Source organism: Myotis nattereri (assembly GCF_964212035.1).
Source record: "Myotis nattereri genome assembly, chromosome: 4".
NCBI classification, from domain to species: Eukaryota; Metazoa; Chordata; class Mammalia; order Chiroptera; family Vespertilionidae; genus Myotis; species Myotis nattereri.
The window spans coordinates 80148081-80173744 of record NC_138079.1 but is presented as its reverse complement, the minus strand read 5'-3'; the positions used below and the strand labels follow the sequence as shown (position 1 = coordinate 80173744).

The 25664-nt window shown below is 45.4% G+C and overlaps 1 protein-coding gene across 2 annotated transcripts; it reads right to left on the bottom strand.

The window, feature by feature from the left end:
• Positions 1–762: 762 nt before the first annotated feature.
• AGFG2 (ArfGAP with FG repeats 2) lies at positions 763–25373 on the bottom strand. 2 transcript variants are annotated; one of them, XM_081089488.1, is made up of 13 exons: positions 24995–25373; positions 15503–15596; positions 14275–14390; positions 12823–12976; positions 12085–12250; positions 11242–11367; positions 10443–10475; positions 4479–4599; positions 3992–4074; positions 3722–3805; positions 2696–2824; positions 2245–2330; positions 763–1897 (listed from the first exon to the last, which is right to left on the bottom strand). In XM_081089488.1, the coding sequence occupies exons 1-13, from the start codon at positions 25213–25215 to the stop codon at positions 1838–1840; spliced, it is 1473 nt and encodes a 490-aa protein (XP_080945614.1). In that variant the 5' UTR covers positions 25216–25373; the 3' UTR covers positions 763–1837. The 2 variants fall into 2 exon arrangements, with proteins under 2 accessions (XP_080945614.1, XP_080945615.1); XM_081089489.1 differs by lacking the exon at positions 2245–2330.
• Between the last annotated feature and the right edge of the window lie 291 nt (positions 25374–25664).

The window sequence follows — 25664 nt, the reverse complement described above, 5'->3', positions numbered from 1 at the left end:
AAATACTAAAAGGAAACAGACAGAACATGATAAATCCAGGGGAAAAGCATGGTGGTCCACCCTGGGAGATCCCACCAGGAGATGGAAGGAGGGGAGGCTGGGAGAATGAAAACAGACACAAGACAGGATGGTGGGAAGGTTGGGAAGCCATCCTGGCTGGGCAAATGGCAGCAGCTGGAGGTATTTTCAGAAAAACCTTCCAAGTAAATAAAGTGATAACCCAATCCCTGTTTCTTCTTGCTGTTACACTGTTAAAGGTAACTGAGTAGAAAAACCCAGAGAAATCCCAAGAACGAACAGCTAAAGGGCCAAGAGTTCTGGGCAACCTGGAAAAGGGAGGAACCTCTTCTGACAGCTGACAGCAAGGCCGAGCGCTGTGCCTCGCCTCCGTCAGGGGAGGTGTTTAACCCAAGCGGCCTGTCTTGTCACCACACAGACAGACACCAAGGCTGTTGCCACACACCCTCAGGGGGAAACAGTCTGGGGAGGGGCCGAGAATGCACCTGGGAGTGGTTGACAGCCACCTATCTCCCGTCCCTAGTAGAGGCAGCCCTTCTCCTGCCTTGCTCCCTCCCATTGCTAACACGGGACTCCAGTTCAGACAGGAGCTGGCTCTGTGGGCTGGGAGTCCTGTCCTGGGCCAACTATCCGTGGCCAACAGCAGGCAGCACCGCAGGCAACGCAGGCGACATTAACACCAGCCCAGGCAGTCGTGTTGAGTGACGTGAGGGCACTCCAGCTGGCCCCAAACAAGACCGAGTGCCGTTTTTTCTTTCAAATGCAGTTCTTTTCCAACATTGCCTATTAACAGCTTTGGTGCAGAGATTTGGGGGCCAGGGAGGTACATGGAAAAAAGAAAGGAAAAAAGTAGCCAATTACACAAAGCCTTTCCCTGGAAAAGCCCAGGCTCTGGGGTGCTCAGAACATGTGGCTGCCCTCCCCCTACACTCTGGAGCTCTGGCTTTGCTGGTTGAGGCACAGATGGGGATACATCCCATTCCCCATGTACAAGAGCTTTCTGGGAGGGAGAATGGCTGCTTGTATCTCTCTCTCTCTCTCTCTCTGTGTATATATATAATAGGCTATATTAGAAAATTCTCTCTATATAAATATAAAACATTGGTATCCAAACACCACAACTAACTAAAGTGCTTGACAGGAGTTGGACATGTCTAAGTATGTAGGTAAAACTAGTCATTCTGAGTGTCCAGGGTGAGGGAGAGAGCTGGGGAAGCAAAAACCATGGAGAAAAGGGTGTGCTGGCCCAAGCCAGGGCACAAGGGCACTCTGGTCCCCCAGCGCCTTCTCAGCCTGTCTGGTCACTATCCCATGTCAACACTGCACCTCAGCCCACCTTTACTGTACTCTTCCCACTGTGCTTCTGTCCACGAGAACAGTGTTGGAAAGCTGGACATGGGGAAGGGTTCCCCCAGGGCAACCTGGTCAGCCTTTGCCCACAGCTTCCTCTGCCCACGGGGCTGGGGACAAAGGGAGCACTGTGTATGCTGAGGGCAGGAGAGGAGGGGGGTTACTGTCATTGTAATTAATAATTTGAGAAATAAAACACTATTGCTCCTCTAAGCCAGGCCCTGCCTTCTCTCCTGGGCCTCCTACCTGGGTGGGGGCTGGAAGGAAGAAGGGAGGAAGCTGCCCTTTTATATGCAAGCTCCAAGCAAAGCATTAGCACCTCCATCTCCAAGACCCCTACCCTGCCCAACAAGGCCCACTCTGGTCCCAGACCCACAGAAATGCCACAGGCAAGTGGTCACCAGAGCTGCAGGGAGTAGAAGGGCCCCAGAGAGCAGGGAAGAGGCCCCCCCGCTCCCAGGACACAGTGCTACAAGAAAGGGTTGGTGGTGGGAGGTTTGGAGGCAAATGGGCTTGATGAAGATCCAGTCTGGAAAGAAACAACAACAACAACAAATTGTTAGATTAAAGAAGAAAAGCTGGAGGCCACAGAAGAAATGCAGTGCAGGCTTCCTTTCTCCCTTAAGGTGACTGTGCTGAGGAAAGTGGGAACTCGAAGGAGCTAAGAGCCAAGTGGAGGGGGTGGGTGTTGGGGGAGATGACAGGGCAGAGGAGACGTGAGGCCCATCAACTACCCCCTCATCCCTGGCTTGGACAAGGCAGAACCTCATGAGGAAGGGGTCTAAGTTCCACCCCACATCACCCTCTTCGAGAAGGATTCTGTCCCCAAGACCCAGAGTGAGAGGCCATGCCCCACGCCATGGACTGGGCACTCACCATGAAGGGATTGGTGGAGATGCCCCCTGGCTGGCTGAGTGGCCTCTGCTCCAGCTTGGCTGATCCCAAGTCACTGAAGGAAGATCCTGGGAAGCAAGAGCAAGACCTCAGCAGACATGAGCCCTGGCCCTCATGCTGTGCTGACCTGCTCGGTCTCCCTCCCTGCAGGGCAGGCACAGCTCTCTCGCAGGTGCGCAGTGAGAGGGGGCCTTGCTAAAGACGGGAATAAACGTATGGAGCAGCCAGAGAACACAGGCACGCCTGGTGCTGCCCTGATTCCTCCCCTATAGTCCCAAATGGAATTAGCTTGCACGTCTGGCTCCCTAATATACCTGTGGGCATGTGTAACACATGTGCATACGCATTTGCGCGCGTGCGTACACACACACACACAGTCGCTGGGGGTGGGCAATGGGGGGTGAGGAAGGAGGGTGAGGTCTGAATCCTTTACCATTCTGGTGCTGAGGCATCGAGGTCTGCAGGGAGAACATCGGTGGTGGGAAGGTGGTGGCAAAGGCCCCGGTGGGTGGCACTGTCTGGGAGAAGCCAGGTCCAGCACTGCTCATCCCAAAGCCAGGTCCTGTGGAGTGAGGGACATGAGGCTCAGGTGAAGGTCTGGAACATAGGCCGGAGAACAGTTCTTCCTGAATCCTTCCAAGATGGGAAAATAGAATGGAGTTTTTCCCTAACCAGAGGTACCCAGCAGAAGTACCCTGAATGAGCCAGAGAACTCTTCAGCTTCCATGCAAGATATCAAACCTGCCTGCTTCCGGCCCACATGGCTTGTGGCATGGAGAACATGAACACGACACAGAACTGGGGGCAGCTGTAGGCTACCTATTAAACTGCATAAATAAAAAGCTAATTATCAGCCCTTTCTGTGCCTCAGTTACCTCATTTCTAAAATGGAGCAGTACCTATCTCCTGGGGCCACCGTGAAATGAAATAACAGATGTAACGCACTTAGCACTGGGCCGGCCTGCCACAGCACTGGAAGCTGTTCTTCTTCTCTCTTCATGCCTCAAGATTTTTGAGAACAAAAATAGGGGTGGTAGTGCATGAAGAAAGAAAGCAGAGGCTGAGGAGGGGCAGGGTGAGAGGAGACCATACCACCCTGGCTGATGAGGGCAGGGAATAGGGTCATGATTTCAGGTGGCTCGCCTTCGGACACAGAGGGCAAGAGAAAGAGGAATCACTGCCATTACCGGTCAACACTAAAACAGCCTTAGAACTGATGCAGGTAAACAGCAGTCTAGTCTCTAATTCTGAAATTCTGATCTGTAGCCTGGGTGCCTCTACTTTTTGCCCACTAAGATGGGTCTGGACTGGGGCAGGGTGCTCAGGGGGACTAGTTTGGGAAACCACAACTGCCAGCTGAGGCTGCCTGCTGCTCCTCCTGACAGTGTGCGAGGCGGGGGGAGGGGAGAGAAACTGGTGCTGTGAGATACAGGGACAGGGGACAGTCTGGAAGGCTTACCTGTGGCCAAGCCATTGGGCTGGAATGGGTTTGTGGAAGGCAGCTGAGGGTGAGCAGCAGGTGCTGTGAAAGGGTTGGTGAAGGCTGCTCAGGGTAGAATGGGGTAGAGATGAGAAAAAAAGATGGTTATTTTTTCCCCCCATTTGCTTAATATTGTGATAACTGAGCATTCATCTAACTCTTCTCTCCATTCCACCCACCCCTGTCCAGAGTTCTCAATTCCCTCTAGGACTTGGATCCCCTCCCTGGGTCTTCACAGGCAAGACTCACCTCCAAAGGCAAGCCCTGTGCTGCCACCTCCGCCAGTTGCGGCCGACTGGAGTGTGGGGACCTGGCTGGTCATCCCAAAGATGCTGCAATGCGGGGAGAGAGGTCAGCATGCATAGCTTCCAGGACCAAGGCGATAGGTTGGGCAAGGGACTAGGACAGTGGTTCTCAACCTTCTGGTCCTTTAAATACAGTTCCTCATGTTGTGACCTAACCATAAAATTATTTTCGTTGCTACTTCTTAACTGTAATGTTGCTACTGTTATGAATCGTAATGTACATATCTGATATGCAGGATGGTCTTAGGTGACCCCTGTGAAAGGTCATTCGGCCGCCAAAGGGGTCGTGACCCACAGGTTGAGAACCGCTGGACTAGGAGATGGAACACCCAGTACTGCCAGACAGGAGGAGTTGAGTGGGCTGAGAAAAGCAAGGCCAGGGTTTCTTGGCCCACTCTCCTGCCCTAAGGCAAACCCATGTCTGTGCCTACCTGCTAGGGATACCTCCAGCTGATGCCCCAGGTCCCAGGAGGCCGCCCATATCTGTGAGGCTGTTGGGCTGACTGGCAGGTGCAAGAGAGGCGGCACCAAATGGAGTCACCTGGCTGCTCCCTGGTAAGTCATAGGAAATAAAACAGCGAGTGTTGGGCTGGAGACAAGATGGAAAGGGCAGGAGAAGATGGGGTTCAGTGGAGGAGTGGAGTGATCACATGAGAGGCACCACCTGGGTTCTCTGAGCCATCCCAGTCTTCCCACGATCACCCAGTTCAGGAGGACTTGTCTCCCACTGAGAATTCCAGGCCATGTGATACTAGGCTCTCAATCTTCCTAGTGCTCAAAGCTGCCACCGCTGAGAGAAAAGCAGCTTTCTCCTAGAGCGGGAGGGATGGTGACTAGACTTACACTTTCCATTTTTCTCCTCAAGAGACTGTAATTTACTCAAACCAGCATTTCCACTTATGGATAAATCTTATGAAGGGCAGGTAGAGAGGGTGGGGGAAGAGCTATGAAAGGACCAAGGACACTTAGGAGAATCTCATGAGATGGCACTGGAGGTGATGAGCATAAATCTTCAGCCAACAGCACTCCCATCGGAGCCACTTCTTTTTCTGGGAAGCCACCCTGATGCTATGAGCTTTGATTAGGGCTTAGAGACACTGCTCACTGGGCAGAGCCAACTGCAGGGTTCTGCTGCCCTCCCTGGGGTTCACAGCTAAAAAGAAAAAGCAGAGGACAAGCTCCACGTGGGAGTTTTACAAAACAGCCTGCAGAGCAAGAGTCCTGGAAATCCCACAGGAAGAGACCTAAGGCCCTGTCATTTTCTGAAAGCCTCTTTATCTATGTGTCTACATATCATCTGTCAACCATTCTGGGCTGTTGTGAGGGTATAACAAGGCTACAAATGAAAAAAGTTTTATTTTTATGAGTGCTGGAAGACTCATTCCTGAAGGGAAACACACTTTGCATATTATCTGCAAAGTGTGTTTATTGGTTAGAGCATGGTCCCCAAACACCAAGGGTTCGATTCCCTAAGGCAAACCCATGTTAGGGCACATATAGAAATCAATCAATGAATGTGCAGATGGGTGAAGAAACAACTGGATGTCTCTCTCTCTCTCAAATAAAAAAACAAACAAACAGTGACTATTTGAATAGGTAAAGTAAGAAGAACTGGATTCTACTTGTGGCTGTACCACTTGCTACCATTGTGATTATAGCAAACTATTTCATTCTCCATTTTTTTCTCACTATTTCACAGGGTAGCCGTAAAGACCCTCTAAGTGTTTTAAAATCTAAAATATAACACAAATGTGAGGTATTATAACATATGATTTAAGAAATGATCTGGTTATGGGGGGAAAAAGGGGAACAAATATAATAATCTGAACAATAAAGATTTAATTAAAAAAAAAAAAGAAATGATCTGTAAGGTCAGAGAAGCAAGACAGAGTCTTAAAGGAAACATACAATGGCTGGCTCAGAATAGGAACCCAAGTGAAGAAGACCCTCCCTAGACCCTCAGCTCCAGCCTTTTTACATGCTCTGCCTCTGCCTTGAACAAGAGGCCCTACCCATGACCTTGGCCTGCGAACTCCTACTCACCCTTTGGGCTTAACAAAACCATGTGTTTAGACTAGCCTTTCCTGATGCACTAATGTGAATTCGATCCTGATTTTCCTCAGAGCACCTTGTTCTTTTCCTTCAGAGCACTTGACATATTTATAGTAATAAATAAAAATACTACTAGATCAATTCCACTGCCAGGAATTTTCTTACAGATATAACTTGCACGCGCAAACATGACATACAGGGTTAACTGCAGCACTGTTTAACAGCAAAAGACTGAATCATCCTAAATATTCACCAACAGGGGACTGATTAAATAAATTATTATATGTACATATAAAAAACAAGGAAGCTGTTAATGTATGGATAAAAAAAGATCTAATAAAGTTTAAAAAATCAAGGTGCACAACAGTATATATATTATGCCATAAAGTCTGTAAAAAAAAAAAAAAGAGAGAGAGAGAGAGAGAGAAGCAGGACAGTAAAAAATGAGTAAATGAAGGCCATCTGCTCCTCTTCCCAGAGATATGGCTGTGGAGAGGAGTTGTGACAAGAGACAAGCATGGGTAAGGCTGTGGAAACATCCTGTAGAATGGGAAACTTTAAGCATATTGTGGGGAAAAGGGAATATGCCAGCAAAGGGAAATGAAGTAGAAGTGTTATTCAGATAAAGCTGATGTGACCAAGCCCTGCAGAAAGTGGGAAACGGTGAGAGGGATCCTTCACAATGGAAGATACTTTTCCTTTCAGAGACAAGAGGAAAAAGAAGGGAAAGGAAAAGATAAAGAAAGGATACAAGGAAGGAAATGGCAAAGCCAAGCTGGTTCTCCAATCTGTGTTGCTCCCTGGCTCCTTCAAACCTCATCCTGTTTTCTTGTCTATCAAGTTTTGTTTTTTTCCTGAATGCCCAGAACTGTAATTTAAATCTCCATGCTTTTTCTTTTCTAAAGGTTTAGCTGTATTACTCCAAAACCTTGTTTAAGGGTATCTTCACTGTACTAGGCATGAGCTTGACTGATGGTGACCAGGCTCTAACTTGGAGAAGCTGAGAATCCAGCAGGTAAGACAGATGCCCAGTGCCTGCCTACTGCAAGGTTCCAAAGATGGGCTGCTTCTAGTGTGCCAGCACTTAAAAGACAGTACTCTCCTGGCCGCTCTTCTTCCCCAACCGCTGGACTTCCTACAGGAACAAGTGCTAGGCTATAATGCCATTGCACATTCTTGGGCGTCAATCCTCTCCACTCCACAGGCCATGAAGAAGGCTGGAAAACCAGCAGGGTGGTGTTGGACCTTCTGATTTTCCAGCCCCAGGTCCTTCCCTTGCCTGATTGACTCAGAGTACATGGAATTTCTGAGTGAACACAGCTCCCTTAGTTCAGACTTTTCAGTCCTGCTCTGGGCCTTCATGTCAGGGAACTCCCCTCAGTGAGGACCAGGTCCTCTGTCCTCCCAGACTGGGAGAAGGGCTGTGGTTCCATCTGCAAGCAGTGTTGTGTGTCTCCTGGTGGACAGCAGAGGGCAGAACTGGCCCTTACTTGAAGTGAACACCTTAAAAAGAGCACATTCTCAGAAAGGAGGCCACAGCTAGAGTATCTGTGCTTGGGTTTGCTTCTAATATACTTCCGGAGCCTCACTTCTGGAGCTGTATTTGTACACACGTCTTATAGCAGTTTCAGGGGAAAACTGCAGTTTTAGAAACCTCCCCTCTTCATACTCCCTCTTAGAAATATAAAAATACAACAAGGCTTGTCAAAAGAAATACCCACCTCTCACCAACATCTTCCTACTTCATACCCAATAGTTGTTGTTTTTTTAAAACTGACTTCAGAGAGGGAGAGAGAGAGAGAGAGAGAGAGAGAGAGAGAGAGGAACATCAATGATGAGAGAGAATCATTGGTTGGGGGCTTCCTACATGCCCCCTAATGGGGATTGAGCCTGCAACCTGGTCATGTGCCCTTGACCAGAATCAAACCCGGGACTCTTCAGCTCACAGGCCAATGCTCTATCCACTGAACCAAACCAGCTAGGGCCCAATAGTTCTGTTAAAAATATTTTTTTATTGATTTCAGAGAGGAAGGGAGATGGAGAAAGAGATTGATTCATCAATGATGAGAGAGAATCATTGATTGGCTGCTTCTTGTCGCCCCCTACTGGGGAATCAAGCCCGAATGGGACATGTGCCCTGACTGGGAATCAAACCTTGACCTCCTTCCTGGTTCGTAGGTTGACACTCAACTACTGAGACACACCAGCTGGGCCCAATAGTTCTTTTATATCACACTCACAGAAGCAACCTCATGATCATGATGTGGTACAAAGTGAATGGAATCTGCCACTTATCAGCTATTCAATTTTGGCCAAGTCACTGATCAAGTTGAGCCAGTTTTCTCTCCTGCAAAATGGGGAATCTTTCATTCCTCCTGGAGATAATCCGAGGATGCTTCTGGCAATGACAAGAGCCTCAAAAATGCTGGTTGGCTCTGGATATGGCTGCATTTTGAGATGATCAGATACTAAACAAAAGTTTCATCCCCATTTCAGCCAGGAATGGTTCCAGGGCTAATGCCTTCTTTTTCTCCTTTAAAATATTTAAAACAATTAACTGTGCTAGGAATGCATTTCTGAACAGACCAATTTATAATAACCTTGTATAGACTATTTCCTTTAGAGCTCCAATTCCCAAGAACACTTTCCTTTTGCTAACCTGAATACTCCTGTACCAATTTACATTCTTTTTTTCTTTTTAAAAAAATATATTTTATTAATTTTTTACAGAGAAGAAAGGAGAGGGACAGAGAGTTAGAAACATCGATGAGAGAGATCGATCAGCTGCCTCCTGCACACCCCCCACTGGGGATGTGCCGGCAATCAAGGTACATGCCCTTGACCGGAATCGAACCTGGGACCCTTGAGTCTGCAGGTCGAAGCTCTATCCACTGAGCCAAACCGGTTCGGCCCAATTTACATTCTTTTTTTTTTTTTTTTTTAATATATTTTATTGATTTTTTACAGAGAGGAAGGGAGAGAGATAGAGAGTTAGAAACATCGATGAGAGAGAAACATCAATCAGCTGCCTCCTGCACATCTCCTACTGGGGATATGCCTGCAACCCAGGTACATGCCCTTGACCGGAATCGAACCTGGGACCTTTCAGTCCGCAGGCCGACGCTCTATCCACTGAGCCAAACCAGTTTCGGCCCAATTTACATTCTTACCAACTGCTCACAAAAGGGCCCATTTGCCTGGCTGGTGTGGCTCAGTGGTTGAGTGTCGGCCTATGAACCAGGAGGTCATGGTTTGATTCCCAGACAGGGCACATGCCCCGGTTGTGGACTTGTCCCCCAACAGGGAATGTGCAGGAGACAGCCGATCAATGATTCTTTCTCATTACTAAAGTTTCTATTCCTTTCTCCCTCTCCTTCCTCTCTCCGAAATCAATTTTTTAAAGAAAGGGCCCATTTCCCCACAAAAAATTGGCCATTATCAATCTTTAAAATTTTTGCTAATATAATGTCAAAAATCAATATTTTATTCTAATTTGCATCTGATTAGTTAGGTCAAAGACATTTTCATATTTTTTCTGGGTATTATCTGCTTATATCCTTTGTCCATTATCCTATTCTTTCTTATTTTTAGGTGTTTTATAAAACACAGTATGGCTATTAGCTTTTTGTCTATCTTCCAGGTTGTAAGTATCTCCTCCCTGTTCCATGCCTTTAAGTTTTATTTAGGACATCTTTTATCATATAAAATGTGACCTGTGTAATTTCTATTTATTAGTATTTATGGAGATTTTGTTGCCCCCTACTAATTTCCCAAATTGTAAAATGGTTCTATGTTTGCAAATACTATATATTCTGCCTTTTGTTTACAAAATTCTATTTATATTTATTAGGTCAAACTTGTTAAAGTATTACTCAAATAGTTGGCTTCCTTCCTTAACTGTCTGTCTATTTTACCTATTAATTTGTGAGAGTCTATTATAGCCTCCCTCTCTGTTGGTTTATTAAATTTTAATTATCTAATAGTTATTGCTTTATGAATTTCAAGGTTACCCTATCAGTTAAACTTACTTTTTAAACTTTTATCAATATAAAAATGTCTCTTCTTGTCCCATTCAAAAGTATGAAAATAAAATAAAAACAAAAGCAAGTAGCCAGTTCAGTGTCACAGTGGGAAGGCTGTGGGCAGAGCAAGAGTCAGGAAGCCTGGGCCCAGGGTCAAGGTCTGCCATTGTGTGGATTGCACGAACAGGGAAACTGTTGAACTGTCTCATCTGGAGAATGGCTAAATTTGAAGAGTTCCTTCCAGACCTAAAAACTCTAGGATCAGAGGACCTGAGGTGAGCTCCTAACTTGGGTGCCTATAGCGTAGGCAGGATAACTTACCAAAGCTGTAACTTCCAGTCAGCATCCCACTGGCTAGCAATGAGGTTTAGGAGGGAAACGGCAGGAAGGTGGAAGAAAGAAAAAGAGCGTAAGTCACTGGCTTTCCTCAAACATCTGCTCTTTACAGCATTCCAGCTGCCCTCCCGCATCCAAGGATGTCCAAAGGGAGTCCACTCTGTAGACTCGAGGCCTGGGCACTTAGGGAGAAGCTGAATGCTGCAGTGGTTCTCAACCTTCCTAACGCCGCGACCCTTTAATACAGTTCCTCACGTTGTGGTGGCCCCCAACCATAAAATTATTTTCGTTGTTACTTCATAACTGTAATTTTGCTACTCTTATGAATAGTAATGTAAATATCTGATATGCTGGATGTATTTTCAGGGGTCGCAACCCACAGGTTGAGAACCGCTGGCAATCTTTAGACTCTCTTTCAATTGTATAACATAAACTACACAATATAGGGTTTACAGGCTCCTGCTCTAAGAGGGATGGGTGAGGACTCAATCCCCAGTAGGGGGTGTGCAGGAGGCAGCCGATCAATGATTTTCATCATTGATGTTTCTCTCTCTCTCCCTCTTCCTTCCTCTCTGAATAAAAAACAAATAAAAATAGAACATAGAGCCCCCTCTTCATTACAAAAATCATCTCATCAGAATCCTCTCAGCCTTTCCTAGAGCTTCTCTTTATATCCTTTGCACAATTCTTTAGACTGGTGCAGATGTGAATGAAAGGTGATGTATGGATGTGAACAGCTGGATGCAGCTGGGAGAAAGGAAACCACCGGTGAGGCAGAGTTTACCTGTGGCTGTTGGCTGGGCCTGAAACGGGGTTTGGCGAGCCAGAGGAATGCTTCCAAATGCAGAAGAGCTGGGGCTACTGCCAAAGGCATCGAAGTTGGCAAAGCCCCCATGGGAAGGTGTCTGGCCTATAGGTTAAGGAATGCAAAAGTTATATAGATAAAATGTATATTAATATACAGTAATATACACTAACTAGAATAATGGAATAAAAATAGAATAATATACACTAATTCTAAAGGCCTTCAAAGGCCACCCGATGGGGCATCTGCCTTTCCACAGGATCCTTTTCAGAGGGAGATGCAGGGGCTTTTGGCAGAGAGCTAGACACAGGTGGGGGAAAGGGGATCTCAGAGGCTCTAAGTTCACTCCCATCACCTTTTTATCCTTATTCCATAAGGCATTAACATTTTTGTCAGGGTCTAGTTTGAGCAGAATCATGTGGGGAAAATTATTTTCTGGGGGAGAAAGGGGCTTGAAAAGCAAAAAGGGAAACTAGATACCACTTTATTCAACTCTATTATTGGTTATTGCTGATCTTTGGGAAGACGTTAGGATATATGGAACACGATAATCCCCCTGCTCCCATTTTAATAGAGTGAAAGTAATAAAAAGTCTATTTCCAGTGTTCTAAAAGAACATTCCAGGAGCCCCAACTCCCAAACATAATCCCTGGTACCCCTCTGACCCCAACCCTCCCAGCCTTGAGGCTTCGGAATTACCATCACGTTTGTTCATGTGAATTCAGCTAGGGCCAAGTAGAACCTGGTCCCCCCGGGGAAGTGAATTTTTTGTGTTAAGGGTACATATGTTGTAGTAAGGTTCTTATCCCAAGTACCACTTACCCCCAAAGGCTGGGAATGCAGCAAATGATGGTACTGTCTGGGGAGCAGCAAAGGGGTCTCCACCAATGTCAGCCAGCAGGTCAGTACTGGCTTTCTTGACCGAGGAGTGGGGAGGTGGCTGAGTGCTCCGGGGCTGAGATATCCGAGCCTGAGACTGGCTAACAGACTTGGATAAGACATTACATATAGCACTTGGAATCCCAGAAATGCCAGCCCCTGCAGGGCTCCCCAGGCGACCCCCAGATAGGCAAGTGGAAAGAGAGGAGAGCAACTGCTCTCAACTGAGAGGACTCCTGGGCAGAAACTGCCTTAGCTTCTCTCATACCTAATTCCTCTGTCTTCTCAGTACACCAGCTCCCAGAACCACACATTTTAGAGCATACTAGTCACGGTAACTCTGATATATACAGGGATATTGCCCAACAGTGCCCCTGGAGCTGTTACCTCCTCATCTTTCCCAGGTGCTTGAAGCAGAGTCCCGGCCCCTTCTGTGTTTCCTTGGAGGAATGGTCAGGTTTGGAGTTCATACTCTGACTTCCCTAAATACCACTTCCTGTTGGTTCTTTCTTCCAAAAGATATGAGTCCAAGGTGACAGATGCAAGACATAGGTAACAGCAGGGCTGAGAACCAACTCACAGCTCCTGAACTGTTGTCTACTAAGTCCAGGAGATTTAGGAAACTGATACTCCTGTCTCCCAAATTCCAAAGTAATCGTGAAGGGCAGATCTGAGAGTTACCTGGCTAGAGGTGGAGGCATCAGCTGAAAGAGATGACACAGGGTCCCCCAGAAGTGTACGCAGAGGCTTCCCTTCCGGGATGGAGCCCTGGATAGGGGTGGAGGCACTGCCTTTGGTGTAAGTGGGCCCCTTGACTTGATCTGGGGGGACATACCTTCGAGAAAGAATATTAGGTTGAAAGGAGAGGGGTAAACCTTGGACCACGCTTACCTTAGGTGCTTGGAAAAACACAGGTTATAGCAGCCAAAATCTTGTTTCATTTTCTCCTAATTTTCTTTTCTTTTCTTTTCTTTTTTTTAATATATTTTATTGATTTCTTACAGAGAAGAAGGGAGAGGCATAGAGAATTAGAAACATCGATCAGCTGCCTCCTGCACACCCCCTACTGGGGATGTGCCCACAACCAAGGTACATGCCCTTGACCGGAATCGAACCCGGGACCCTTGAGTCTGCAGGCCAACGCTCTATGCATTGAGCCAAACCGGTTAGGGCCCTAATTTTCTTTTTTGAACTAAAAGGAATTTAGCAACAAAGCAAAATTCTGCCTATCTTGAGATTCCCCTTTACTGTCAGATGCTCATTTTTTTTCTGCAGGACGTTCAGTTTCCTCTGGCTTATGCCTATTATTTCTTCCTCTTTCTGACGTCAAACCATCTGGGTTTCAAGTATAACATCTGCAATAATGCTGATAAATAGGTGATCCTATTTTCCAGCTTCCTACTCAAGGTCCTTCCTTTTATTTCTGGGTATTTCTTCAGATTCTCAGTCTCATAGTAAAACTTTCTGCCACCTCATCTTCTAAGAGCTCAAAACCTCTCCTGCCAGGTCCTGTTACTTTTTATAAAATCCCTCTCACTACAGTGTGTTTGGTCTCTATTCTGAAAGAATATTCTTTCTTGTGAGGACACCCCCAGGAGGGAATCCAAAGTGCTGCTTTAACTACTACACCAATCTCCTCGCATTCTCTTCTCAACCTTATAGTTACTGCCAACATTCTCATGCCCCAAAATCAAACAATAAGAAGTGACACCTCGGGAAAGAAAAGGTAGGGGAGAACAGAGACGTTTTCCTCTTCCAGAAAACAACAAACATACAAATCATGAATGAAATGATGGGCTAAAAGCAAAAAATTATATAGGACATATATAAAATCAGGTGAGCTATAAAAATTGACCCCCACTCCCACAGGCCTAGCTCCCCCTCCAGTTAGTCTACCATCTTCCCAAAAGAGGGGACATCAAAGCTGCAAGGTTAGTGACCAAGAACAAGTTATCTTCCATGTAGCTTTATTATTTTGAAGGCAGAATTAAGCCCTAACCAAATCTGAGTGAAACAGACTCAACCCAAGTTTAGCTTTTGAGAGAAGCCCCAATTCAACTCTAGAATCTGGACTATCAGATGAAGTATGTATTGGACACATGTCTTCATATCAATCTCTTTCTTCCTCCTTACCATCTCTTCTTCTCATATTTTTCTTGGAGAAACTCCTTCACTTTCTGAGGATCCCTGGAATCTGGTATTAAAGATGTCCGAGCATCAAAGAGACCCAGCCAAATCTTCCTGCAAACCTAAAGGAATGGAGTTAGGTGACAGAGGAGTTGGGGCAGAAAGCATGAAAGGGGAATGATACCACTTCCAGTTTATTCATCAATAAATATCTACTGAGCATGGACACAGGGTGAAGACATGATGCCCTATCCTCACAGAGCTGTCATCTAATGGGGAGGTCATGCTTTAAATTAAAAAAAAAATAAACTTATAATTATATACTGTTACAAATATTATAAAAGAAACTAGAGGCCCGGTGCATGAGATTTGTGTACTGGGGTCTGGGGGTGTCCTTCAGCCCGGCCTGTGCCCTCTCACAGTCCAGGACCCCTCACTCCTTATCACCCGCCTCTGATGCTGTGCTCGCCAGCTGTGAGCCTGGCTTCTGTTCTGGCTGAGCGGTGCTCCCCCTGTGGGAGTGCACTGACCATCAGGGAGCAGCTCCTGCATTGAGCGTCTGCCCCTGGTGGTCAGTGCACATCATAGCGACTGGTTGTTCCACAGTTCGGTCGATTTGCATATTACGCTTTTATTATATAGGAGGATTAGAGGGCCATGAGAATTATGGGAACTAAATTTGGATGGGGGTGAGGTCAGGGGCAATTTTCAGAGCTGTGGTTTCTAGAACACCCTCCAGAGGCCCTTGTTTGCACCCTGCAAGTAAGCCAACCAGTTGTAAGCTAGGTGTTCTGCTAACACCAAGAATGGCATCTTGCTACCAGCAGATTTAGCTGAGGAAGGGGTTTAACTCACTTTCAAGTAAATGACATAGACTTAAATCTGGGTTGCTAAGGCTCAATTCAGCTCTAGGAGATCTTAATGAGAGGGGCAGGCCCAATCAACTCTAAATGCTCATCAAGGTGAAACTCTAACCATTTTTCCCCTCAAGTGCCCAAGGACAACCTTCTGCAGAGATTTTGCTTCTTTCTCTGATTCCTCCAACAAGGGGCCTACAAATCACAATTTGCATAACTGAGATCTGTAAATATACATAAGGCAAGATATCTTATATTCTAAAAAATAAGAGAAACGACTAGAAAAAAACGGAAGGGTTTTTCTATAATCTTAAGACAAAGCTCTCCAGCAGATAGGGCAACTATTAGCCTGTAATACTCCATCAGTGGCTGCTCACCTCGTTTCCACGGGATTGCAGGAATACTACTTCAGGCTCAGTGAAAGTTGTCATGGAGATGGATTTGACTCGATGAGGGGGGTTCAGGCCTCTCCTGTGGGAGAGAAATAGAAAGAAAGTGAAGTATAATGCAGTTAGCACTGCAGGTCTGTTTATGGGAGGGGAGGCAGGGAGAAAGGATAAAACAACACATAAATTAGCCTCAAGCAGAACTTCCTTCCTGAGCTACTTCCTAATTCAAAGAAAGGAAGCAAGAATGTTTTGGAGGCTTCTAATAAGAGACAAGGACGACAGAGTGAGGAAGGCAGAGACTGCCCCTCCAGAGACCTCCTCTATATTGGCTCAGACCCCCAACAGTTCAGTGTTCAGCTGAGGGGGTACTTCTGGGAACTCAGATGTGCAACCACTTCCCATTTCCTGTTTTATCATTGTTTGAGACCTACAGCACATCCTCAAGGTCCCAGAGCCCATATATTTCTCAAGAACAAGGGAAGACAAAAATAAAGGCCCATGATAATTCCTGATTAATACTAACAAAGATAAGATTTAAAGACAAAAAACAGAGTCCCTAGGCTAGCTGCTGCTCCTCGTGTCTATAAGAAGTTTGGCATGGTAGTAGGAATAGAAAGGGTCCCTCTCTTTCAGGAATAAATCTCTGGGAAAAGAAATATTCTGGATTTTCTCATTTCTAGATCTTTCAATGAAGCAGGAGGAAATCAGGTTCAACAATGAGATATGAGATTGGCATGTGAATGCTTTTGTGCAAGCTCTGGGTTAACTCCTTGGGAGTTGCCCCCCGCCCCCCGGGCTGCAACTGCCTCCAGTGTTCTAATGGGAAACTTGAGGCTAAGCCAAGCAGTTTCCTTATACCTTAAGCTTGACTCTGGTCTAGACATACTGCCCTCATCAGATTAAAACATAACTGGCTAAACCAAAACAAATAAACTAGACCCTGGGATCAGGAATGAAAGACCACAGGCACATTCAGGAAAGACAGTCCAAATGATGAGAAATCTTCAAACTTTTACTCTCCTGGAAAAAGTGAGTGGATCAATATGTGAAAATAAAAGCACTGTAACTCTAGAATAGGGTCCTGGTTGATGCCCTCAGAAAAGCAAAGGGAGAAGGAAGAGATAACAAAATTTACCAAACGAAAATCCTAGAAAAAGGTGGGGACAACACATTCATGCTTACAGGTGCACACACAGAATAAAGATGCTCCTGCCAAGGCTGGAAGAACGGCAGTGTTTGGGTTAGTGTAAATGAAGATGGTGGGGGCAGGGAGGGAGGACAGATGACACAGTACAGAGTGAACAGTAAAGGGCAGGCTCCTTTTGGATGCTAAATTTCTGATGGCGGATTCTAACAAAGGACAGGACATTGGAGGCGACAATGGAGGCTACAACTGAGGGCACTTTCAATAATTCTGCTGCTAGTTTTTCAGTAGAGTCTGAAAATACTCCTTTAAAAAACAAGAAATATCAATGAGGAAAGATAATAGCAGGGAGAACCAGAAGCCAGGCTTTGTTACTACATGTCAAACAATAGCTCTTAAACTTGATCTGCCCTGAAGACTCTCTTCTGATCACATTTCAGAGATATTCCAGTTTTCTCTCCTGAAGCCTCTCTTACTAATGGTTTTGTTTTGTTTCGTTTTGAAGTCCAGACAGCCTACTTCTATATCCCTTCCCTTGCCCTTTCTCACCTTAACAACTAGTCCCTTCCCTCTCAGAATACCAAACCTTTCTGAGGTCTAGCCAGAGCAGACCTCTCTGACCTGATGATCCTGGTCCTCTTCTTCACCTCCCACTAACAAATATTTACTCTGCCAAAACACAAGGCATTGTGATAGGCACTTTGAGAGATACAAAAATTATAGACCCCAGTCCTCAATCACTGGACTGCTGGCTTATAAGAAGGAACCAAGGAGCCTGGACAAGAGTACTTCTCAACGCAGTAGGGTGTAATATAGGCACACAGCTGGATCAGGGAGAATTAGCACCATGATGCAGTAGTGGAGGAAGGATGATAAATGCTATCAGGGGAAAAGTAAAAATATATTATGTTTACACTTGAAAAACAGATTCTAAACCTATCACACAAAGGTCACTGACATTTCCGGAAAGAAGAATCAGGAACTGCTAGCAAAGTATAAACAGGGAGGTGTGCTTTCTTACAGGGGGAGGGGAAGGGACTTGACCCATGTATCAATCTAGAGGAGATGCTTAGAACAACAAAACTTTCTTTAAGCCCTGACCGGTTTGGCTCAGTGGATAGAGCGTCGGCCTGCGGACTCAAGGGTCTTGGGTTCGATTTCGGTCAAGGCATGTACCTTGGTTGCGGGCACATCCCCAGTAGGGGGTGTGCAGGAGGCAGCTGATCGATGTTTCTCTCTATCCTTCTCCCTTCCTCTCTGTAAAAAATCAATAAAAAAAAAATCCAAAAAACTTTCTTTAAAAAAATTTTTTTTGATTGTTTTCAGATAGGAAGATGGAGAGATAGAAACATCAATGATGAGAGAGATTCATTGATTAGCTGCCTTTTGCACACCCTCATTGGGGATTGAGCCTGTAACTTGGGCATGTTGCCCTGCCCCATGCCCTGACCGGGAAATCTAACTGTGACCTCCTAGTACATAGGTTGACCCTCAACCACTGAGCCATGCCAGGTCAACAGAACTTTCTATGGCTAAGCTTGAACTAGAGGTTTTTGTTTTTTTGAGGGGGAGGAAGGATGAGACAGGATAAAGGGAAGGCAGAGAAACTGATTTAGATTCGTTGGGCCAAATGAATCTGACGGGATAGGATGTTTCCGAAGCATAACAACCATTGCTTTGACCTTAATGTCTGTAGATTGGCTTATGTACTATAACCAGAGCCACAGTATAGGGGCAGAGAGAGTTCTCTATAAGGTAACACAACATTCTGCCGCTCAGAAGGACTAGTTCCATGGCTTATGAGTCAGAATTTGTTTCTGAATCATAGAGGCCATTGCTGGCTGAGAGAAGCAATTTAGAAACAAGAGCCCCTCCCCTTCCAGTAGATGACACTAAGTTGTCTAAGAGTATTGCTTTCCCTTGGGTACATACCAGGGTCATCCAGTGGGTCAGATGTGAGTCACTGACCTAGAATTAAACAGACCCAACTCTCCAACTTGGATGTAATCTCCCCAAATTAACTCAGGTTCTCCCCAAAAGAAGTGAGAACTAGAAGGAAGTACCCTTCTGTTATTTCTAACCAGGAGGTGCTGGGAGAAATATAGAGATAAATTTATTTGCCCAGAATAGTGCAAGTTTTTCCAGTTGAAAGCAAGTACACTATTAGGACGCAAGCCTTGAGCCCAGTCATAAAGTCTTTTTCCACTTCAGTTTCCTTTTCCCCAAAATGAACCTAAATAACATTTGAAGTACTCAATCTTTAAAGTACTCTGAATTACTTGGCAAGTGAAGCAATTTGCAGAGATACTAAAGTCTGCCCAATTCTCTCTCTCAGCCTTTCTCTCCTCTCCCTCTATTAAGCACCCTAATGTTTCTAGATACCACATCTTTCGTGTCTCTGCGGTCATCACCCTCAAACTGGCCCATATTTTGCTTCTAGCTTGCTTCATAAAAGCCTCAAACCTGCTCAGCTGCTCAGATGAGAAGGTTCTGCCAGGTCAACAATGGAAAAAGCCAGTTCCACCCAGCACCCAAGTGCTTTCATTTGTGCCAAATCTGAACTTGGGAATTCCTTACCTCTGAATATTTGTGTTCAAATTTGTACACCCCAGTTTGTATTTCTTAGCCTAAGCAGGGGTTAGCTAACCAGTTTAATCCTTATCTTGAACCCAAACATCATCAAGAAGAGTCCCTAATAGGGAGTATCCCTATTACATTGTTCCAGGGTCAAATTCACTAATTTTAGGAAACTTCTTCCTAATCTAAATTCCCCTGCTTCAAGCCATTTCCTGTTGTTGTTCCTCAGTGACAATGATAACAGCTGTCCTCTCTTGTAGTCACTAGAATCCTGATATTATCAGCTGCCTTCCTCTTCAGGCTCAATGCTAATCCTTTTACAATTTTTTTCCTTTCTTCTCTTTTCTTTGGTAACTTATTTTCTTAGGGGTTTTTTAAGTTGTCCAAGGGCTTCATACGATAAAGTGCTTAAGTCTGTAACTTAGTGAAACTCTGTCCACCTCAGCCCAGCAGAGGAGAATATGAAAGGTGAGGTGGGAGGGGATGGAGGGATGGGACTAAATAAGGGCAAGGTACATGTCTATCTCGCCAACCCAGACAGATGGAAAAGTACTGAATTATTAAGACACACCTTTCCCTTCATGGAGATAAAAAGTGCTTCAATTGGGAGCCACCACTAACAAACCAGACAGGGTGACAGAGGGTAAAACTTGTCACAAATAAAGAGCTATCAAGCACATCTCTTGACACCCAGCCCAGAGCTCTGCCCATCTTAATCCTGACTCAATCCCATCATCAGAGTAAAGTTGTGCAGAAGTAGAAAAGACAAGTATCCACTGAGACTTGAAGGACAATGGCTTAAACTATGGACCCAGTCATGTCAGGGAAGCACGTCACATACTTTGCTGGAAAAACTGGGTATCAAAGGTAGTACCCATCCCTGATGTCAATGACATTTTAGGCCTCACCATGCTTTCTTCTTACAGAAAAGGGGTTTATTCATTGAGGCAAGCAAGCAAACCAGAACAAGGAAGAACATCTAAGGCTCTGCTTTAGAAATCCTTTTTAACAGCGATTTTTACCCCAACCTAGCTTCAAATAGCAGATTCATCCTTTGGTAGAAGAGTCAGAAAAATAAATAAACTAGCACATGTACCTGTACAGGGTGGGGCAAAAGTAGATTTAGAATACAGCTTATTCTTGTATTTTTATTAATTATTGTATTATTTCCATACAAACATGGGCAAATTAAAAAGATCTATACCAAGTTAAGGAAATTAGGTATTGGAAGAAAACTAATGAATAAAACCAATGAATAAAAACTAGGTCAAATTTGGGACCTACAATTGTGGTAGTATGTATGTAAATTTAGAAACAGCAGAAACAGCCTCTCTCTCTCAGGCCCTCACACCAACACTGTGGGTTTTTGCTACAGCTGAGAAAGTATTTCTCATTAAAAAAGAGATAGTGAGAATGAGCTCACATGTGCAGAGATGAATGCTTAGTCATCACCCACCCACAAATATTAAAATCTGAATTTTTCTTCAGATCTTGGGAAATTCAACTTGGGCTGGAACAGTCAACCTTGCTACATCAGCCAATTCAGCCCGCTTGTAACTCTGGTTATTCTTCTCACTGCCCCCAGAATACTCCATCCCTCTAAGACAGTGGTTCTCAATCTTCCTAATGCCGCGACCCTTTAATACAGTTCCTCATGTTGTGGTGACCCTCAATTTCATTGTTACAAATTGAACATAATTAAAGCATAGTGATTAATCACAAAAACAATATGTAATTATATATGTTTTCCGATGGTCTTAGGCGACCCCTGTGAAAGGGTCATTCGACCCCCAAAGGGGTTGCGACCCACTGGTTGAGAACCGCTGACCTAAGAGGTAAACATATTTGTAACACCCTCAACAGAAAACTGTCTTTCAAAATACCAAGCCAATTCTGCTGTCTCCTTTCTCTGGAGATGGTGTTAAGTATGGTACTTCAATTTCGCCCTCAATATCCTCTTCACTTTTTGTTGTTGTTAATCCTCACCGGAGGATATTTTTTCCACTGATTTTTAGAGAGGGTGGAAGGAAGGAAAGAAGAGGGAGAGAGAGAAACATCGATGTGAAAGGGACACATTGATTGGTTGCTTCCCCAACTGCCCTGAGACCAGGGTGGAGATCAAAGCTGCAACCCAGATATGTACCCTTGATTGGGAATCAAATCCTTGACACTTCATTGCGTGGACCAACACTCTAACCACTGAGTGACACTGGCCAGGGTACCTCTTCATTTTAACGAAGAATATTTCATCTTTTTTTTATCATCATACATCAATATGATTTCCCACCACTCTCTGGCCCATGCTGAGCTTTATTTTACTCCATAACATTTATCACTACCTGCAATTATATATTTAATTATTTATTTACAGTTCATGGCCTTTACTAGGATGTAAGCTACATGAATATGGGTACTTTGTCAATTTTATTACCATATCTCCAACACCTAAAACAGTGTCTGGGGCTTGATAGACACTCAATAAGTATTCGTTGACGGATTGAATAAATGAATGTGCAGATTTTTGGCCGACCACAATTTTCACTAGCACAAAAATCCTAATCTATGGGCAATCAACCATGTGGATTTATGGTGTTAACTTGTGTACGTGTCACTGTGGAGCCGTGCCTCTCCATTGCCTGCTGGATTGTGTGTGCTCCATCCCTCACTCTGCAGAATGCAATAAGTATGCTCCATCTCACACATTCTGCCTCTGGCCACCACCAGCTCCCGGCCCTTCCCACATCAGAGGGCACAGGTAGTAGTCTGTTAAGACACCTTTAAAAGTTTATATGCCTTGCTCTAGTCCATGCTAATTAGAACTCCAATTAGCAAATGAGAAGTACCACTGGAACCCACGCAGATAATCACGGTCAAGGAAACTAAAGCTTTCTTATAGAATTTCATCTGATATATCTTTCTTTATAACCTCAACATGCCTTCAGTTCAGTTTCATTTAGTGACCCAGCCCCTTTTTGACTCTTCACTCTACTGTGACTTCCTGCTAACATAGGATTGGCCTAGCTTCTTGTTTCCCAATCACCAAAAATATGTTCCCTAAAGTCTACCACTTCAAGAATCACTCATAATGCTTTACCAAAATAATCACTCATAATGCTTTACCAAAATACTTGGCAAAAAAGTCCTTTCTAGAAAATTTTAAAACTAAAAAAAAACAAAAAAAAACCCTAAAAAAAAAAAAAAAAAAAAAAGAGCTAGTGGATTCCTACCATTTGTTCCCATTGGAACTTAAGTTCCTAAAAAGCTAAGCCCTAGAGATTCCAAAATGGGGCCAGAATAAGTGGAAGCTGACATGTTCCCAGGACCAAATGGGAGTTACAACTAAAATACAGAAAAACCATCCTGAAGAGTCAACTGAAGAGTAGCTGGAGAGAACCCTGATAACCAAGGATGGAAAGTGGAGTCCACATAGAGACTGACCTCAAAAACAAACAAACAAACAAACAAACAAACAAACAGCTAAGCCCTAGTCTGAGGAACATACACCTTAGACCAAGGGGGTGGGGAACGCCTTTTCTGCCAAGGGCCATTTGGATATTTATAACATCATTTGAGGGCCATACAAAATTATCAACTTAAAAATTAACTAACCTCTAATGCCTTGGCAGGATCAGACCTAATTATTTCATGGGCCTTATATATGGCCTGAGGGCTGGACAGGCCTCTCCCCTGCCTTAGACAGAGCCAGGCCTCTTGGGGTACTTTTCTATTAATCAACCCTTATGCCATACTCACCTCCACCCAGTGTCTCTCTAGATCAGTCCTTTGACTTTTCATTAATGGGATCCACAATCATGACCACTGGAGAAAGTGGTCAAGTTCTGCAAATTGCGCACTGATATTTAGGGAGTTAACTTTTCCAGCAAAAGAAATCAGGTTTTTAATGTGTCCCAGATCCCTTGCCCCTCCTTCTGTCCTGATTGAAGGATATTCATTATAAAAGGGAAATGTTGTCTGTGGGATACTTTAAACCAAGATCTATAAAATTATAACGGTGTCAGCACTTCCAGGGTTTTATCTTTCATTCCATCACAGCTAACCATGGGAATGAATTAACACTGTTTCTTAGCATTTTCTTCCTAGGACCTAATATCATCAATTTTAACCTTCTGCTTTTCTCTACTTTTTTCCAGACTCTATAATCAGATTTTCCTTTTCATAACAAGGTCTTCAGGAATCTGCTCTCTTTCTACTTTATGCTATAAATATTTCTAAATTTTGCTCCTCCTCTCATCAGAGTGCTTGTCCTAATCTCTAGTTTCTATCATTTTGCTTCACTTTCATTTCTACCACAGCTTTTGACACATTTCTATTTGGATTCTAAATCATTATCCTAAGAGCCACAGTGGCTTTTACTTAGACCAAAGTCAAATCCTTCCTTACAATACCCAAGTGAGATTGATCAGAACATAGCAGTTTGGCAAAGGAGGTAAAAACTGAATATAGAAGTTATCCTAAACTGTATCTTAGAAGACCTGGATCCTCATTTCTGATCTGCCATGATCATAACTAATATCAAACAACAAATGCTGAAAACAGCAAGCCCCGTATGGCATTGGATAAATTACTAAACCTCTCTTTGCTTCAGTTTTCCCATCTGTCAAGCAAGAGCAATACTGCTCTCTCCTTGGCTCCTAAAGGAGTACGAAGAAACAAGGACAGCACTCCTTGTTAAAAATGAAACCAATAACCAAACAAACTAATGTATTAAAACAATACTAAAAAACAGCAATAATAAACCCCTTGATAAAAAAGAGAGATACAGGCTTGGTATCAAATGTTAATCATGTATCTAACCAAACAATTCCCTAAGGGCGGGCGGGGGGGGGGGCGCAGAAACTTACTATATAACCAGAAATCTGGGCTAGAACTGTGGTTCTAAATTAGCTCAGGCATGGCCAAATACAGTGCTAGTGCCAAGGATAGCGAATCAGATTATACAACCGTTCTCCTCTCTCCCTCGGTCTAGAAGGAGTTGCAAGATGTTACTACTAGGATCAAGCCATGGCAACAAGGAGCTTAAAGACGTAAATTATTACACGTAAGGATGGCGCATCCAGATCTACAAACCTTTGGAAAAGTTGGAAAAGTTGAGCTCTCTAACAGGGCAGCCCATCAGCGCTCATCATCACTTAGATCTGTAAGATACCTACTTCTGGGTGGCATTTCAAAGCCCTGCAAGATGAGGATCTGCACCTGGACACTTGAACTGGACCCTTACCTGCCACTATCCCTGTGCTCTCAACCTGGGTCAATTTGCCTATTTTAACTCGCTTTCTCCATCTCCCACTCCAGGATGGCCCCAAGCCAGAAGGAAGACAGGTGCTCCTTCATCCTGAGCCCAGTTTGCCCGACTCTTTCCTTTTTGTCCTCCGGCTACATGAAGTTCCCTTTCAAGGGTTATGTCATTCTCCGGCCTTTTAAATCTCGAACCGCCTCCCCTCAGTTCTCTTCAACCATCCATCCCCCCTTTCGGTTCTCCTTGCCTCCCGTAGGGAGTTTCTCCCTTCCTCGCCTCTGTCCTTCCTTCCTCTGCACCGCGACTCCAATCGTGTGTCTGGCCTCGGCTGCCCCTTCCCTTTCCCCCTGACACCTCTGCCACAGAGGACTCTCGCCACATCCGGCGCGTCCCCATGCCTCCCCGCCACCCCCCACCTCGGCTCCGCCCCTTCGCCGGCCTTCACGCCGACTCCCCGCCACTCCTTCGCGGCCACCCCTTCCCCCCGCGCCAGTCCACTCACAGGAGGCCGGAGCAGGTGGTGCAGACGAAGCTGCCCACGGTGATGTCCACGTAGGTGACGCCGCGCTGGGCGCACTCGAAGCAGTGGCGGTTCCCGGCCTGGCTGCAGCCGCCCAGCTCCCGCACCCGGCGACACCACACCTCCGAAGCCGCCTCCGCCTCCGTCTTTGCCCCGCCGACCCCGCCGCCCGGCCCCGGGCCCTTCTTCGCCGCCATCACCATGACCGCCCACTCCCTCGGACTTCCTCCCAGCAAATCAGCAATCGCCCCTTCCCTTTCAACCACTACCGCCTTCCCGCCTCCTCAGTCGCCTCCGCACGCCAGGCTCCCCTGACAGAAGCTGGGGAGCCCGCGGCGTCCGCGCGAGACTCCTCAGCCCCAAGCCTCGCCTATCCTGCACACTGATTGGCTAGTCTCCTCCCACCTCCTCACTCTGATTGGCCCGGCATTAGACGGCCTCTACTTGCGGTAGCCGCCAATGCCACACCCTACTGCCTAGAGACCTTAGGCCTCTGCCATTGGCCCGCAGAGATCCTGGCCGCGAAGACTGTGCGTGCCCCCTTCTTGTTCCCTCCCCATCTCGCCACAGCCTGCAAAGCGCCCGCCTCCCGGACTAGAAGGGTGCATTCTCGGAACTTGGGCTCCGACGCCTATTCTGATTGGCTGTCCAG

Coding starts and splice junctions, on each gene's coding strand:
- AGFG2 (XM_081089489.1), bottom strand. CDS start 25,215: ATGGTGATGGCGGCGAAGAAGGGCCCGGGGCCGGGCGGCGGGGTCGGC. Junction 14,391..15,502: donor TGCAATCCCGTGGAAACGAG/GTGAGCAGCCAC, acceptor CCATTCCTTTAG/GTTTGCAGGAAGATTTGGCT. Junction 12,977..14,274: donor AAATATGAGAAGAAGAGATG/GTAAGGAGGAAG, acceptor TCTTTCTCGAAG/GTATGTCCCCCCAGATCAAG.